The sequence below is a fragment of the Sceloporus occidentalis genome, unplaced genomic scaffold (genome assembly GCF_023333645.1).
Source record: "Sceloporus occidentalis isolate IW3139 unplaced genomic scaffold, rSceOcc1.0.p SCAF_5, whole genome shotgun sequence".
In the NCBI taxonomy this organism is placed as follows: domain Eukaryota; kingdom Metazoa; phylum Chordata; class Lepidosauria; order Squamata; family Phrynosomatidae; genus Sceloporus; species Sceloporus occidentalis.
The window spans coordinates 49,777,423-49,792,881 of NW_028316985.1; the positions used below are offsets into that span (position 1 = coordinate 49,777,423).

General features: G+C 38.6%; 1 protein-coding gene across 6 annotated transcripts in view; it reads right to left on the reverse strand.

The window, feature by feature from the left end:
- Nucleotides 1–314: 314 nt before the first annotated feature.
- The window catches only part of METTL25 (methyltransferase like 25), a 51,043-nt gene continuing 35,898 nt past the window's right edge, over nucleotides 315–15,459 (reverse strand). For 3 of the 6 annotated variants that reach the window (XM_089524018.1, XM_089524016.1, XM_089524021.1), the window contains 4 exons: nucleotides 10,868–10,961; nucleotides 5,440–5,514; nucleotides 4,547–4,618; nucleotides 315–1,494 (listed from right to left, as the gene is read on the reverse strand). In XM_089524018.1, the coding sequence (XP_089380144.1) occupies nucleotides 1,381–1,494; nucleotides 4,547–4,618; nucleotides 5,440–5,514; nucleotides 10,868–10,961 (355 nt within the window). In that variant the 3' untranslated portion in view covers nucleotides 315–1,380. Of the gene's footprint in view, nucleotides 1,495–4,546; nucleotides 4,619–5,439; nucleotides 5,515–8,857; nucleotides 9,303–10,867; nucleotides 10,962–11,531; nucleotides 11,599–15,459 lie in introns of those variants that run through there. The other 3 variants (XR_016281227.1, XM_089524019.1, XM_089524020.1) reach the window with 3 other exon arrangements.

Here is a 15,459-nt window from a genome sequence, read left to right on the forward strand (position 1 = left end):
ATAAAGATGCTGAATAGTACTGGGCCCAGGACAAAACTCTTTGGCACCCTGCTAGTTACATCTCTCCAGGATGAGCCATAGGATCTTATCACACGGGGAAAATCGGGGGGAAATTGGGGATTTAAACAGTGATTATCCCATGCAAAATGCGGTATCACAATTAAGATTTTCACACACATCACTATTAAACAGGCAATAAATAGCAACAAATCATTTTTGGGATTTCCCTGTGAATGATTTGCTGCTGTTTATTGCCTGTTTAATAGTGATGTTGTGTGAAAATCTTAATTGTGATATCACATTTTGCGTGGGATAATTGCTGTGTCAACCCCCAATTTTGCCAAATTTCCCCTGTGTGATAAGGTCCATTGGTGAACACCCTTTAGGTTTGGTCATTCAGCCAGTTACAAATCCAGTCACATTGTCTAGCTCACATTTTCCTAGCTTGGGGGGGCTTACTGAAATTAAGATATGTTACATCTACAACATTCCCTTCATCTAGTAGGTTTGTAACTCTATCAAAAAAATAGGATAAGATTAGTCTGGCATGACCTGTTATTGAGAAACACATGTTGACTTTTAGTGATCATGGCATTCCTTTCTAAGTGCTTATAGACTGTCTGTTTAATGATCTGTTCTAGAATCTTTCCTAGTATTTAGAACAGGTTGATTGAACAATAATTATTTGGGTCCCCCCTATTGTTTTTTAAGATGGGGACAGCATTTGTTCTCCTCCAAGTTGATGGGACATCTCCTGGAATTTTCAAAGATTATTCCCAGTGGTTCTGATTACTTTTGCCAGTTTTTAAAATACCCTTTTAATCTTTTAATACTAGATCAAGTTTATTTAGCCCCGGAGACCTGAATTCCTTTGGAGTAGCCAGAATTTTTGTGTGTCCCACCAAAAGCTGGACTTCTTTTCATTGGGACAAAGGAGAACATTATTTTCTGGGGACAGAGTTGTGGGGAGCTCAATCAGAACAAAATTTGAGCACAAAGGCTACATAGAACCATACATAGCTAGTTTTTAATTTTTAATTGGGAAATCTGTTCACAGACACCTTGTGCTATGTGTTTTCTGGCCTTCGGTTTACTTATTTTTCATGAAAAAAATTGTACAACACCAACCCATTAGTTATGTAAGACAAGGATAACATTTCATGTTTCATGTTTTGTTAATAATTTAGGATAATCTAGCATACAAAACATAGAGTAAATTTTATTTTTCTGATTCATTTGCCAAATTTGCCATGAATTGTAAACACATCAAACCATTTAAAAATATCAATCAACAGAATTTTAAATAATTTTAGAACAACTGTAGAAAACAAACTGAACTTAAAGTCCAACAGCAAGACTAGCTTCCAGGTCTGGATCAATTTAGCAATTTCCTTGCATGTGAAATGCCTGTTTCTTCAGAGCCACAACCGCATAGCATCTGGGGGATTTTATGGGATCAAATAACTTTACCAGTCCAGACCACGCAATGTTGTCCTGTAAAATGATATTTGATCAGACTATATGAAGAAGGCATTTGACTTGAAAGCTCAGATATAACACATTCATATTTAAAGACATTAAACAAATTCTGTAATTTATATGCCAACTATAAACAACAGTTAATCCTCCAGTATCTTTTCCTGGCAGTTTCAGTGCTAATGATTACATTGTTAAATACTATGATTTTAAAAGACCTTTGTCCTCCTATTATTCTTGACTATTTTATTTTCTCAATCCACATGAAAAACTTTTATTTCATCCATGTTAATCCATCCAAGAGGCCACCAGATGTGTACAGAAGTTTTTTCTCATTGCCCTTTTAATATATTTTCCTTGGTTTACTCTCAGGAGCTGGTGTGTGTGTGTTTGTGTTTTACATATTTGGAGTTGCCAACAGCAACTTCTGTAAACAAGGTTAGCAGGTATAAGTTGGACCACTGCATTCAAAGTGCTTTGATTACGTCATTTCTTTTCTGAAACGGCAGCTATAACAGATATAGTACTGTACAGTAGTGACCACAAACTTTTTGGTGTTTCAAGAAATAGCATACAATTGTTGATTATTTCATTAACTAATAGCTAACACCTGAATGCTGTCATTGTGCTTTTCTGCTTCAAGCACAAAGTATTTTGTGCTGCCTCTGACATAATAAAAATGTCAGACTAGTTGTAATTGCTATTCCCAATAAGAGGACATCCACTGAAGTAATTTCCAGTTGGAATGACCAATTCGAATATTGTACCAATACACATACCAGCATAATGGCACAGAATTATTTTGCTGCTATCACAGCCAGATATGCTGTGATGGAAATGCCACTACATGCTAAAAGGCAGTTCAGAGCTCAATGCAATAGGTCTCCTTTTCTTCTTGAAAATCCTGAATACTACTGTGGAATAACACCCGTAGTAAATGTTTTCTATTGTGTGGGATTTCTGACTCCCAACTGTACTTGTGCTTAATTTGATAATCAAATTAGAAAAAGAAATGGGGGAAGAAGAGTGAAAATGGATACACTGTGGGTATGCTCATGAAATTTGCATCTTATGAAAGTGGTCCCTGGAATTGCAGCTTTTATAAATCAAAACTTGTTGGCTTTTAGGGGGGAAAGTTACATAATTATTTAAATATTTCAGTAGTTTCTCTAAAAATAGCCAGTAAGAACAAAGGCAAACGTTTACTAGAAATCAGTCATTCTGAGTGGTGTAATGCAGACTTAGTTTTAAAAAAATATAAAATCTTAGGATAAAAATCTTCAAAGCACTTATTCATGGGGGGGAAAAGCCCAGAGCAGTTCACATGGATGCTTTCCTAATATGAAAAAGATTGTAAAATTTCAACCACAGTCCAAAGTAAGGGCTGTAAAAGCATTGTGTGCATGTATATATGTATGCTCACATGCATGTGTGCACAGAGACACAAAAATAAGATCTCTTTCTAATATGAAACTGTCTTCATCCTTTCTTTCATTATTTCCAAAGGTTCAGCCATCCTACATAAACCACTGCAGTTGTAAAATGCAAGCACTATTTACAGGCTTGTCCCAGGTTGAGGGACTGAAAAAATGCATTTACTGCCAAGGTAACCACTAGCTATATTAAAACTATCAACACATTGCATTAAGAACCAAAGACAAGAATGAGCTTGTGCAATGACAGCCACAATAAACTACAATTCTCAGCGTTCCCTAGCATTGAACCAGGACAGTTGAAGTGGTCTCAAACTGGATTATTTCTGCAATGTGTTTTAGACCAGGATAGTTAAAGCAGTCTCAAAATGGATTATTTTTGAAGTGTGTTTTGGACCTTAGAAATAGAAACACTACCAAAAATCCACACCAGATTTTTTGATACCACAAGTGATTAACGTAACACATGTTCTCTATTTTTTTTTTAAATTGCTTGCCTGAATCCAAGATTTTGTTTCCCCAGCTCATTGATCAGTGGATTTTCTGAAGCCTGTTAATTATATAGCTTGGTGACTACATGACTTCTTAGCTCCATACAGCTCCTACTCATGGGCTGTTTATGGTCCTGCAGGCAACTGCATGGGAATTGATGAATTTATGAAATAACATATGAGTAATATCTTCAACCATCTTCCTTTTAAAGATTACAGCTGGCAATCACCTGCCAGACAGCAGAATGACAGCAGAATTTTGGTGCTACTCAAATGTAATGCATGAAGCAGTTCTGGTCATGGAAAAAATCTCATGAATCATGGAACCATGCCACAATCACAGTGCTGTTGTTCATATCAATGATAATCTGATTCAGGGAACTATTGACATGTTATTTCTGCAGACTACATTAGTATGTTTTCCACTCATGTGACCAATGCAGACTCTGAGGTTATGAAATGATGGTGCCAAGCCACCCTGTAAATGAATATAATGGATTGCGACAGGATACCTTAGCTGCACAGGTGAAGGATATACATGATGTCTAGAATGGCGGTAATATAACTATGTTGCTAGAAGTAACTTGCATCCTGGGCAAAACATTTTTCACATAAGTATGTGTGGAATAGCAGAAACTGGTTCAATGTACCAGCCCAAAACCCCCAAACTATTTGGTCCTAAACTCACTCACCATTTCTGCAGCAAATTCCTTTTGCACTGAACTCCCAAAATAATTTTATAAAAATTATCCCAGGTAAATTACTATCATAGTTCAAATCTCAATGTGACAAAAATAGACCTGACAGAACAGTACTATACACAAAGTAAAAACTATTTAGCAGTTCAACTATTAACAATTAAAATATCTGTATTAAGCAATGTTGTTTCTTTATTACCAGTAATTTACCAAGCAATTAATAGAAAATAAAAATTTAACTGCAACAGATTATTCTAAAGTAAAAACAGCTGTTAGGCAATGATGGGAGTGATGGATTGAATACTTAAAACTTTGGAAAATATGTAAAAACCACATGGTTTGTTCCCTTTAATATGAAAAAGATTTCCTCTGCTACTGTTTCACTAATTTAAATAAACCTCATATGGTTGATATAACCACTTCTAGAGGCCATACACCTAATAATTACCTGTTCTTGAAGATAGCAGAGACGATCTAGAAGGATCAGTACTTCTATGCAAGGTCCCAGGACAACTTTTAGCTAAAAGATTTAGAGACCAAGTTAGTTAATAGAAACTTTTATTATAAATTTTATATTTCATTATTTCAAAGGATTCTTGTGATTCTGAATTCAATGGGTCAGCAGCTTTTAAACCCAGCTTATAAAAATATATATTTTCCAAAAGAGGATTTGGCCATGATCAGTTACTGGACATTTAACATTCAAAAGCATATAAATTATGTTAGTAATATACTCTTATCTTTATAAATTATAAAATGCCTTGCTTCATGGTAAGTTTCCAAAACGGGCCTTGGCACTGAGCACTGGCTACCAGACAGATTTTTTAAAACCCTTTCCTTACCAAAACAATTAAGCAGTTTTCTTGAGAAAATCCAATGCAACCTTGCCAATTCTATTCTCCTGTACATCTTTGGAATATCAGTGCAATAAAGATCAAAGTTGGTAGAAAGCATTAGGCCTGGTATCAATTGATTTAGTAGCGCAAAGGTATAAATCAGTATACAAAAAACACTCCAAGTGGTAAGAATCTTGTTAAAAGGGAAACCAACCATGAAACGTATTAAAAAGAATGCACAGAGACTAATATGGGTTCAAAAGGAGACTGACATTTTTCACATTTATTATACTTGAAAAAAGAATCTCCATATGCTCTTGTTATTATTTTACTCACACCTCATAATTTTGCAAAAGAGTGTGCTGTCTGTTAAGAGCCATTTTTGATTCCTATGGAGAGGGTATAGAAACATAAATGGATCCACCCCATTATAAAAGTTTAACACAACCCAACTGTAGCTTAGCATAAACCTAAAAAACATCTTCTCCAATGCTGTGATTTTTACCATATTAAAAGCTTCCATCTCATTCATTCTGTGCTTGTATTTTTCAAAGTACTCCATTATACAGCTGTCTGAAATCTGCAAGAAAATTGATGATAGCAATTAAAGCCTACCTGAGGCAGATGCTAAAATTATTTTCTCTAATTAAACATAGTTCAGAACCAACAAAAATTTCATTTTACAATCAATATTTTTCTAACTTGCTATAATGACTTTCCTCTACTATGTACTTTTCTACTTCTAAGGTTGTTTATGCCCAAGTTACCTCAGTATATCTTAGACAATATTATAGAATTGTAACTACAGTCATCCCCTCCATTTTTGCGGGGGACTCCCCCCCATGAAAACAGAAATTCATATATATTCAAGTCCCATTGGCTTGAATAGCTGCACACTCCTGCATGCATGCTCCAATTTAGCCAGTGGGGCTTGCCCCTCCATGAATAATAAAGATCAGAGTTGGTTACGAGACTGTGGACTTCAAGTTCGTGAAAACGGAGGGGTGACTGTATACTTATAATGTTAAAAGATGAAAACAGCTCTAAGTCTGCCATCCTGGGGATGTTTATATTGTGGAATAGATCCTGCTGAATTCAGTGGAGTATAAATTTGGAGCTAACAAATTTGGTAAGATTCTGTAAGCTTGTATAAAGATCAGATGAAAGAACAAACATGGAAACATTGAGTTGGATCCGTACGTGCTCTTCTACAACAGAAAGGGACAAGGATGCAACAAATCTTTTCACCGATGAAGAGTGGTCTATCTTCCCTGCAACTCCCCTATGCCACTTCCCACACTGCTCTAGAGGGTGTACCATTCCTGTAAACAGATTTTTAGGGAGTACAGAACTGAGAATGAAGGATCTGGAAAAGAGGAAGGAGGGTATCCAAAATGTCTGCATATGTGATATGGATTTTAGATCTCTTTTTCAGTGCATAATTGTGAACCACAAGACAAATTTTAAAAAGAAGAACTGAGAAAAGACAAACATATTTTGGACTAGTTAAAACATAAAAGTTGAAGCATGGTTTGGCAATCTTGAATAAGTTTGAAGTTTCCATGTTTCATCCTCCACCTCTACCAGGTAACAATTTGGTTTCTAACTCTGGTTTCATAGTGAACTGTTTTTTGTATACGCCATAGTATTTACAAGTTATGACTTTATCATATAATGATAATTTGGCAAATTATCATATGCTCAAACCAAGAATCGATGTAGTGAATCAGACCATACAAAGAGAGGAGGCCAATTAATAATAGCCAAACTATGGATTGTCTATTATGTCTGAACCAGGAAAAGGAAAATCCAATAAAAGAAAGTTCTCTAGCAATCCCTGCTTGATGGTTTCTGTAAGAGACTCTTATATCCCTAAGTTACTACATCTTTAAAATGCAAATACTGTATGCCATCTTCATCAAGGCTCCACTGCAAATGCTCACATAAAAGGGGTCATCAACTCTGTGTGACAGTGATGAAATGCCTCTAATGAAATCCCATACTTAATTTACTCTGAACTCTTATCTGCAACAGACTCCTTCTATTTCTTCCAGCACCTTATTAATGTGGGGGCTTTCCTGTTTGCTTATATTAAACTGAAGCCTGTGGTTTGTCAGGTGATTTTTGTAGATATTACTGCTGTTAAAACTCTTTGTCAGATTAAGATGGAATTTAGCACTGGCATCATGCAGATTGCATGTTAGTTTATATTTAAAGTACAGCTAGCTTTGAAGCATAGCATAAATATACATGTTTTACACAGTTACACTATCAGCCTTTCATAATCCCCTTCAACTACACACGTTGAACTATATCTGTCTTGCAACAATTGGCTGGTGATTATTTCTACTGAAGTTCTTATTACAGATGACCTATATACATTATAACTCAAGCTAATAAGAAAAGGGGCACTCAACCCTAAATGTGAGCCAAAAGGTTCACACTCAAGCTGTGAAAGTTCAAAATAGCTGTCACTGATCTTGGCAAGACTTACTTCTGAATAGATATGTGAAGGACTGTGCTACTCATATATGAATGATTTTATTGATACAAATGGAATCTTTCAAATCTGTAAAGCTATTTACAGACATTTCATCATCTGGTTCATCAGCTCTGGAAATGACCATGCTGGTTCATCTGCTCTGGAAATGAACATGGGTGATTGTGTTTTCTAACTGTATGTGGTAATCTCTTGTGCAAAACAACTAGATCGAATTAGCTGCATGCGTTGCTCTATCCTTGTTAATGATGAAGTTTGGTACACGTCCAGTGAGAGCAACTTGCAAGTAGGTGGTTACAAATGAACAAATACCCTTTGGACTCCGTAAATTCCTTGAATGCTCCTTTTTAAACTTATGATTTAATAGATCAAGAGCTTCTATAGTTATTTATTTAGTTCATTTATATCCCTCCTTTCTCCCTGAAGAGACCCAAGATAAAACCTTTAAAATTATAAAATTCAAACAATTAAAACATCTATATATAAAATCACATAAAATATAAACAATAAAATATAATATAAAATCACATAAAATATAGTTAACTTAAAAACAGACTAAAACCCCACTTGCTCCATAAAACCACCCTGCTATGCATTATGTGCAAAAAGCCTGCCGGCATAGAATTTTTTTTACTTTGTGGCAAAAAGCCAGCAGGGAGGGGGCCAGCCTAGCCTCCTGAGGAAGGCCATTCCAGAGGGTGGGGGCAGCCCCTGAGAAGGCCCTCTCTCATTTCCTCACTAGGCGAGCTTGTGATTTTGATGGGACCGAGAGAAAGCCTTCTCCTGCAGATCTTAGAGCTCTTGAAGGTTCATATGGGGAGATACTGGCGGGTTACAGACTGCCGCTTTGCGGCGGTCTGCCACCGCCACCGCTTGCTCCGTGAGGGAGCCGTAGCAGTCACACCGCGCGGCTCCCGCGCGGAGCAAAAAAGGAGCTCCAAAATGGAGCTCCTTCTTGCGACGCCTCTATGACGTCGCGAGGCGCCGCTGGCGCATTCACGACGTCATAGGCGCCGCAACATGTCTGGACGCTATGCGTCCAAGACGTAAAGATGGCGGCGCCCATATGAACAGGGCGCTGCCATTTTGTATGTATTCCATACATACTAGGGGTTAGGGGGGTGCGAAAGCACCGCCCCTTCCTAACCCTAATACGTATGGAATACGTATTTTTTGGTGGTCTGTAACCCGCCACAGTCTCTCAAATAGTCTGGACCCAAGCCATGCCATTAATGTGGCAGATTTTCTGCTACTGCAAAGAACAAGAGTATTTGAAAGTCCTTGTTGCTATTATTTATTCTGGGATGGGCAAGTCTTTTGGGCCTATGAGCCATTTTGGCCCTCCCACGGACCTCTGCAAGCCACACCTGGACCCCTGATGCCCAATGTCAAAGCAATGGGGAGGCATTAATTTATTTAAATTTTATTTTAAATTTTATTTTATTTGTTTCATTTGCATGCTGCGTTCCTCCCAGAGTAGGACCCAAGGTGGGTCCGAAAGAGAATCAATTAAAAACCCCTTAATAATAAAATTTAAAAACAAATTTTAAAAAGCCCACATTAAACAGTACAAAATCATTTAAAAGACAGACAAAAGTTTTAAAAATAAATACAGTCAGCCTTCCATTTCCACTAATTATTTTTTATCCATCTGATACCATCCAGTCCATCTGATACCATCCCAGAGAGAAGCAGGCCCAAATCCATTGGGCCTAACCCAGAGTAAGAAGGAGAGCCTTCCTTCCAGTCCATGTGCCATGGTCCAGGCCTCAGAGGGAGAGAAGAACCGCTGGACTTATTACCCTTCCTCAGATTGCCAAACTGCCATTCCCTTCTCTCCTTGTGTCATGTCTTTTTAGATTGTAAGCCTGAGGGCAGGGAAATGTCTAATTAACCAATTAATCTCTGTAAAGTGCCATGTAAATTTATGGTGCTATATAAATAAACATTAATAACATCATCATCATCATCATCCACAGATTCAAGCACCCACAGTTTGAAACTATTTAAAAAATATATACATTAAAAAAGCATCCCCACTTACACATTAAAAGCCTACTTTTAAAAGATCTTTGCCTGATGGTAAAAGGAAAGCCAGGAGGGAGACAGCCTAGACTCTCGTGTAAGGTAGTTCCAGAGGGTGGGAGCAGACACTGAGAAGTTCGCTTCTGTGGGAGAATGATGCGACTGAGACATAGGCGGGTTACAGACCGCCGCCTGCTCTGTGCGGGAGCCGCAGCAGCCATACTGCGCGGCTCCCGCACGGACCGAAAAAGAAGCTCCAAAATGGTGCTTCTTTAAGCGGCACCTCTATGACATCGCAAGGCGCCAGGGGCGCACTCACGACGTCATAGACGCCACGACACGTGCGGACACACAGCGTCCGATACATAAATATGGCGGCGGCCGTATGGAACGGCCGCCGCCATATTGTACGTACAGAATACGTACTAGGGTTAGGGGGGTGCGGAAGCACCGCCCCTTCCTAACCCTAGTACGTATTCATTACGTACTAAATGGTGGTGTGTAACCCGCCATAGTCTTCTCCTGTACATCTTAAAACTCTGGGAGGTTTATATGGGAAGATGCAGCCTTTGAGATGGCTAACTATGCCTCCAGCAGCCACTGGAACCACCGGCAATTCAGAGGGCATTGTGTGCTCCCTGCATTTTAAAGGTTAAAACTAGCCTTTTGGGGGGGGGGGGGGACTGACTGGTTAGCCATGCTGAAAAAAAATAGTGGAGGCATGTGGGCTATTGGAGTAGTATAGCTCAAGGCTGCAATGAGAGGCTCCACTCTGCCCACACCTTGATTACACTGTTCATATTTACTATTTATTCTAACATTGCCAATATATAATCTCAAATAAAATTACTGTAGATTTTATATACATTCATCTGTGGGTGCAAGTCAAAAACCTGCTAAAATTACATACTCAAAGGAGCATGTCAAAAGAAACATGAAGCCAAATACTATCTAAGCTGCTTAGCAGCTACTTGTGGGCTAAAAACAGAAGAGAAATGAAAAGCAGAAATTTTCTTGTTGTAGCTCCTAACTTGTCACTTGCTCTCTAGGCTTTAAGATGAGGTGGCAAAAAGCTCTTGATAGCCTAGGTCCCTTTTCAATCTGTCCTCCCTGCCTTCACACTTCAAAAACATTAAAAAAATTTAAGAGTGGATAACTTTTTAAAAAAATATAGTTATAATAGATAATGAAACCATTGTAGGAATGTAGGACTGTCTCTCAAATAAATATTCAACTTGCTATAATTTGGCATTGATCTGTAACTTAGATCTACAATAGATCTCATTATTACTTCCCATAAAACAGAATCACCTGTCTCATTTCAAAAGCTTAAATTTGCTAGCAAACAATACATGGAAGCAATCTGCACTTTATTAGAGTCACATACACTGAATAATCAGCTACTTACCTTTGACTCGTCAAGTTCAAGCTTTTTTAAAGATTTCCTAACATAATCCAAGAAGGAAGATGTTTTGGAATACACTTTCCCAATATTGCGATCACTGAAATAATAAAATTATTTATTTATTTATTTTTTCTTATTACACTAATAGGCTATATAGTAACTCCTCGATGTGCATTTTTATACATGGCTTGCAAACAGTGGGGCGGGACCTCCAGAGAGATATGAGAGTTGTTCAAGGGGGGCACAGGACTTGGAGGATCTGATCCATCTTCCTCCTCCTCCTCTTCTCAAACTTTTCTTTGTGTAAAATTTACACATATGTTGAGTTAGATACTGAATTTACTTAAATAAAACCGTTCTAATTTGAACAATGTTTTTTACTTACAAAATGTTAAATTTTGAATATACATGAATGTACAAGTGAAAATATGCACACTAAATAAACAAAATATTTTTATTCAGACACTACACTTAGTGGCAGGGGGCACGGTGTCTGCATGTAGATGTAAAGGGGGGATCTTAAGGCTAAAAAGCTTGAGTACAACTGTTATACATCAACTAAAGGCATTAGTATAACATTTAAATCATAAAATAATATTTATATTACTTCATGATACTAATTAATTATTACCAGAAAAAAATGGAAGTTTTTGTGATAATTGTTTACCTCAGTGGTCTTTTTAAATATATATAATAGCCCTTTGGTATCTGCTGAGGTTTGGTTCCAGGACTCCCTGTAGATACCAAAATCCATGGTTGGTCATCTCGTTAAATACAGTGCAATAGTAAAATGGCATCCCTTATATAAAATGGTAAAATTAAGATTTGCTTTATTGAATTTATATATTTTAAAAATATTTTCAAGCCATGAATGGTTGAACTTGTGGATACGGAATCCATGGATATGGAGGACTGACTGTAACTATTATACTCAATAAATTTTCAAAATATTCCTTCCACTTACTTTGTTTCACCTAGACCAGGCCAGCACAACGTGGCCATAGCTGGGGGCCAAACTTGAAAAAGGCTAAACTTCTCCGGGCCATGGACAGATTTTAATTATAATTAATATTACTAATATTAATTCCATCTTCCTCCTCCTCTGTCTGGCCGTCTCCATGGGAGAAAGCCTAGCTTGAGGAGTGTGCATTCGCCCATCCTCCATAGCCTGGCTCTTTCCTGGGAGAAAGCTGGGTGGTGGTGATGTCAGCAACTCATTTGAGCCTTGTAGCCAATGTTGGCTTATGGCAGAGTAAGCTGGCAAATTCAGAAACGTGGTTCCAGCTCCCAGTAGAGATAACAGCAACTGGATGTCTTCCAGGAACTGAAGAAATGCAGGAACCTCCGGGGACTCTCAGCAACCGATGCCAGGCTTCAGCTGATAAACTACCAGACAAGCCAAGTCTCCCAAAGTGCTTTATTTACAGTGCTATAATACAGATCACAAACAAATACCAACTCCTACTAACAACCCACAAGCAATTACTGGAAGCCCCTGAGTTTATATAGCCTTCAGACCATGTGGTCTCCCAAACTCAGTGAGTTCCTGTGTTACATCCAAAAGTGTTCCCCTTTGCAATCCAGCCAGGTATTTCATCAGCCAGGCACAAGTGCACACAGGCACCAAAGTGTCCTTGAGGCTATGAGCATCTGCTGTGCTTGATCAGCCTTGTCCTTCCCAGGCTTGATGCTCTTTGTCAGCCACACACACACACCTAAGCATTTCCCAGTGTGCTGACTTTAACCCTTGACAATCTGACAGGTGAAGCCCTGAGATCCTAGCAGGCTGCCCAAAATCCATTGGCAGGCCACAAGTAGCCCACAGGCCATATGTTGTGCAGGCCTGACCTAGTCATAGGGCCAAAGCAAATGGGCCAAAAGGACTGTGCCAGGACTGCACCGGCGCTCTTTGCACCAGGACCGTGGCAACTGCATAGTCACACTCCTGATCCGGGCCCTTGCCATGGTCCTGAACCAGGCTGCCGGAAGAAGAGGATTCTATCCACTCCTTTTTGGCCTGGCTCTTCTGGTTTGGTGTGGTGTTGGTGCAGTTTCAAGCCGCGTTCAGGGCATACATCATGTAAATGGCACACTCCCAACATGGCCTGATACTGCATCAATTTGCCTGTGTGTTTCAGGAGATAGTCTTCTTTCTTTTCTTTTAATAATCTTTTCTTTTAATAATATTATGGTTATAATGGAATATAGCCAGTGCTGCACTTCTACCCTGTATCGATATAGTGGGGTTGCTTTTATGGGCCCCGTTGCACCCCAAAATCCTCATCTGAAGGACTGCAAAACCCTCCAGATATAGGATGGGGGAGACTTGGCTGAACGAGACTACGTGTGAAGGGGATCTAGGAGTCCAAATAGACTACAAGTTGAACATGAGTTAACAGTGTGATGCGGCAGCTAAAAAGGCCAATGCAATTTTAGGCTGCATCAATAAAAGTATAGTCTCTAGATCAAGAGAAGTTATAGTACCACTATATTCTGCTTTGGTCAGGTCCCACCTGGAATATTGTGTCCATTTCTGGGCACCACAATTCATAAAGGACATTGAGAAACTGGGGCGTGTCCAAAGGAGGACGACTAAAATGGTGAAGGGTCTGGAAACCATGTCCTATGAGGAACGACTTAGGGAGCTGGGGATGTTTAGCCTGGAGAAAAGAAGGTTAAGAGGTGATATGATAGCCCTGTTTAAATATTTGAAGGGATGTCATATTGAGGAGGGAGCAAGCTTGTTTTCTGCTGCTCCAGAGAACAGGACCCAGAACAATGGATGCAAGCTATAGGAAAAGAGATTCCACCTCAACATTAGGAGGAACTTCCTGACAGTAAGGGCTGTTCGACAGTAGAACACACTCCCTTGGAGTGTGGTGCAGTCTCCTTCTTTGGAGGTCTTTAAGCAGAGGCTGGATGGCCATCTGTCAGGGATGCTTTGATTGAGAGTTCCTGCATAGCAGGAGGTTGGACTGGATGGCCCTTGTGGTCTCTTCCAACTCTACAATTCTATGATTCTATGACTGAAACATATTTGAATGATTAAGGAACTGTGCAAATGTTTTTGAATACATCAGGAATTCAAATAAAACAAAATGCATTCTATTGTAACTGGAACAGTTACAATTGTGCAAATGAAAAGGTCCACAAATGAATTGTTCATAAGCAGTTTAGTTTTAAATGCCAGAAGGAAACATTTGAGACAGGAAGAACTTAAAAGCCTATTTCAGTTATGATTGATCATGGGAAAGTCACATGCTCTGAACTTCACTTTAAAGTCCATAAGGACTATTTGTTTATTCCATTTATTTAAAAACATCTTCATATCTTTTGTCATATGTAGCACATCCAGGCAGTGTACAATACTTACAATATAATATAAGTATATAAATAAATGAGACAGACAAGTTAACTAAAAAGACTGAACATATTCAGCAGGCAATAAATTAAATCAAATCAAAATGAAAGGAATCACAAATCAAATATTGAAGTATATTTTTTTTAAAAGTAAACATTTGCCTGAAGTACTTTACTGTTGGTAGATGTTTAATTTATAGGGATAGAATATTCCAGATAGAGGATACTACCACAAAAAAAGTATTTCTGCTTGTTACTTTCCTGGCACACACAATGGATAATGGAGCATCCACATAGGTCTGTATGAAAAAAGGCATTATATCAGCTATTCCAGAGCCAGCTTGCTTAGAACTTTAGAAATAATAGCTAAATCTTAAACTTAGCCCAGAAGCAAACTGAGTGTCACTGCAGATGCGAAAAAATAAAATAAAATAAAATGTAGTAGCTGTATATGTCACACAGTGACATGCATGACATTAATTAGGATAATCCCACATAAAACACACTACAATAGTTGAAATGTGAGGTTATCAATACATGAGTGAACACAGCTACCATACTCTTGACCTGGAAGTCCAACAGCTAACATATCAGCCAAAACTTCTTAAAGGCAATCCTTCTCAATTCAGTTGCTTAGGCCTGCAGTAATAGTTCTAGAAGATGGTTCTATAAGAAGCCCCAACCTATATGCCAGTTCCTTCAAGAGTGAATACCTAGCCAGAACAGCCAAACTATTCATGGATTTGGAAAATCCACACCCATCAGACATCCACCTTAACAAAATTCACTCTCAAATTATTGGGGCCATCTAGTCTACCACTGCACCCAAATGTTGATATTGGATAGAAATGCTCTGGAGTGCTACTAAGTGACCTTTGGCTCCTCCAGAACTCTGCAGAGCCACAACACATAATGGTTGTCAATCTGGAAAACTACAAGTGATGTCTCAGAACTTCCATCTCCTTTTGAGACTCCAGAGTGTAGCCATTGCCATTTCAAAACAACCTTCTGCAACCATTTGCTATGGGCTGGTCCCCAAAGTTACACTGAACCCTGCAGTAATATTCCTTCCCCTGGTATAGGACCTGCACAGTCTCTTTTGATTCTGTTGTGACAGCAAAACAGTTAAGTAGCACCAGCATACTTACTGCACAGTGCTCTATTGACTATTCCCGATGGCTTCGTATAGATGTTGAATAGCACCGAGAACAAGACAGTCCCTTGTGGCACTCCTT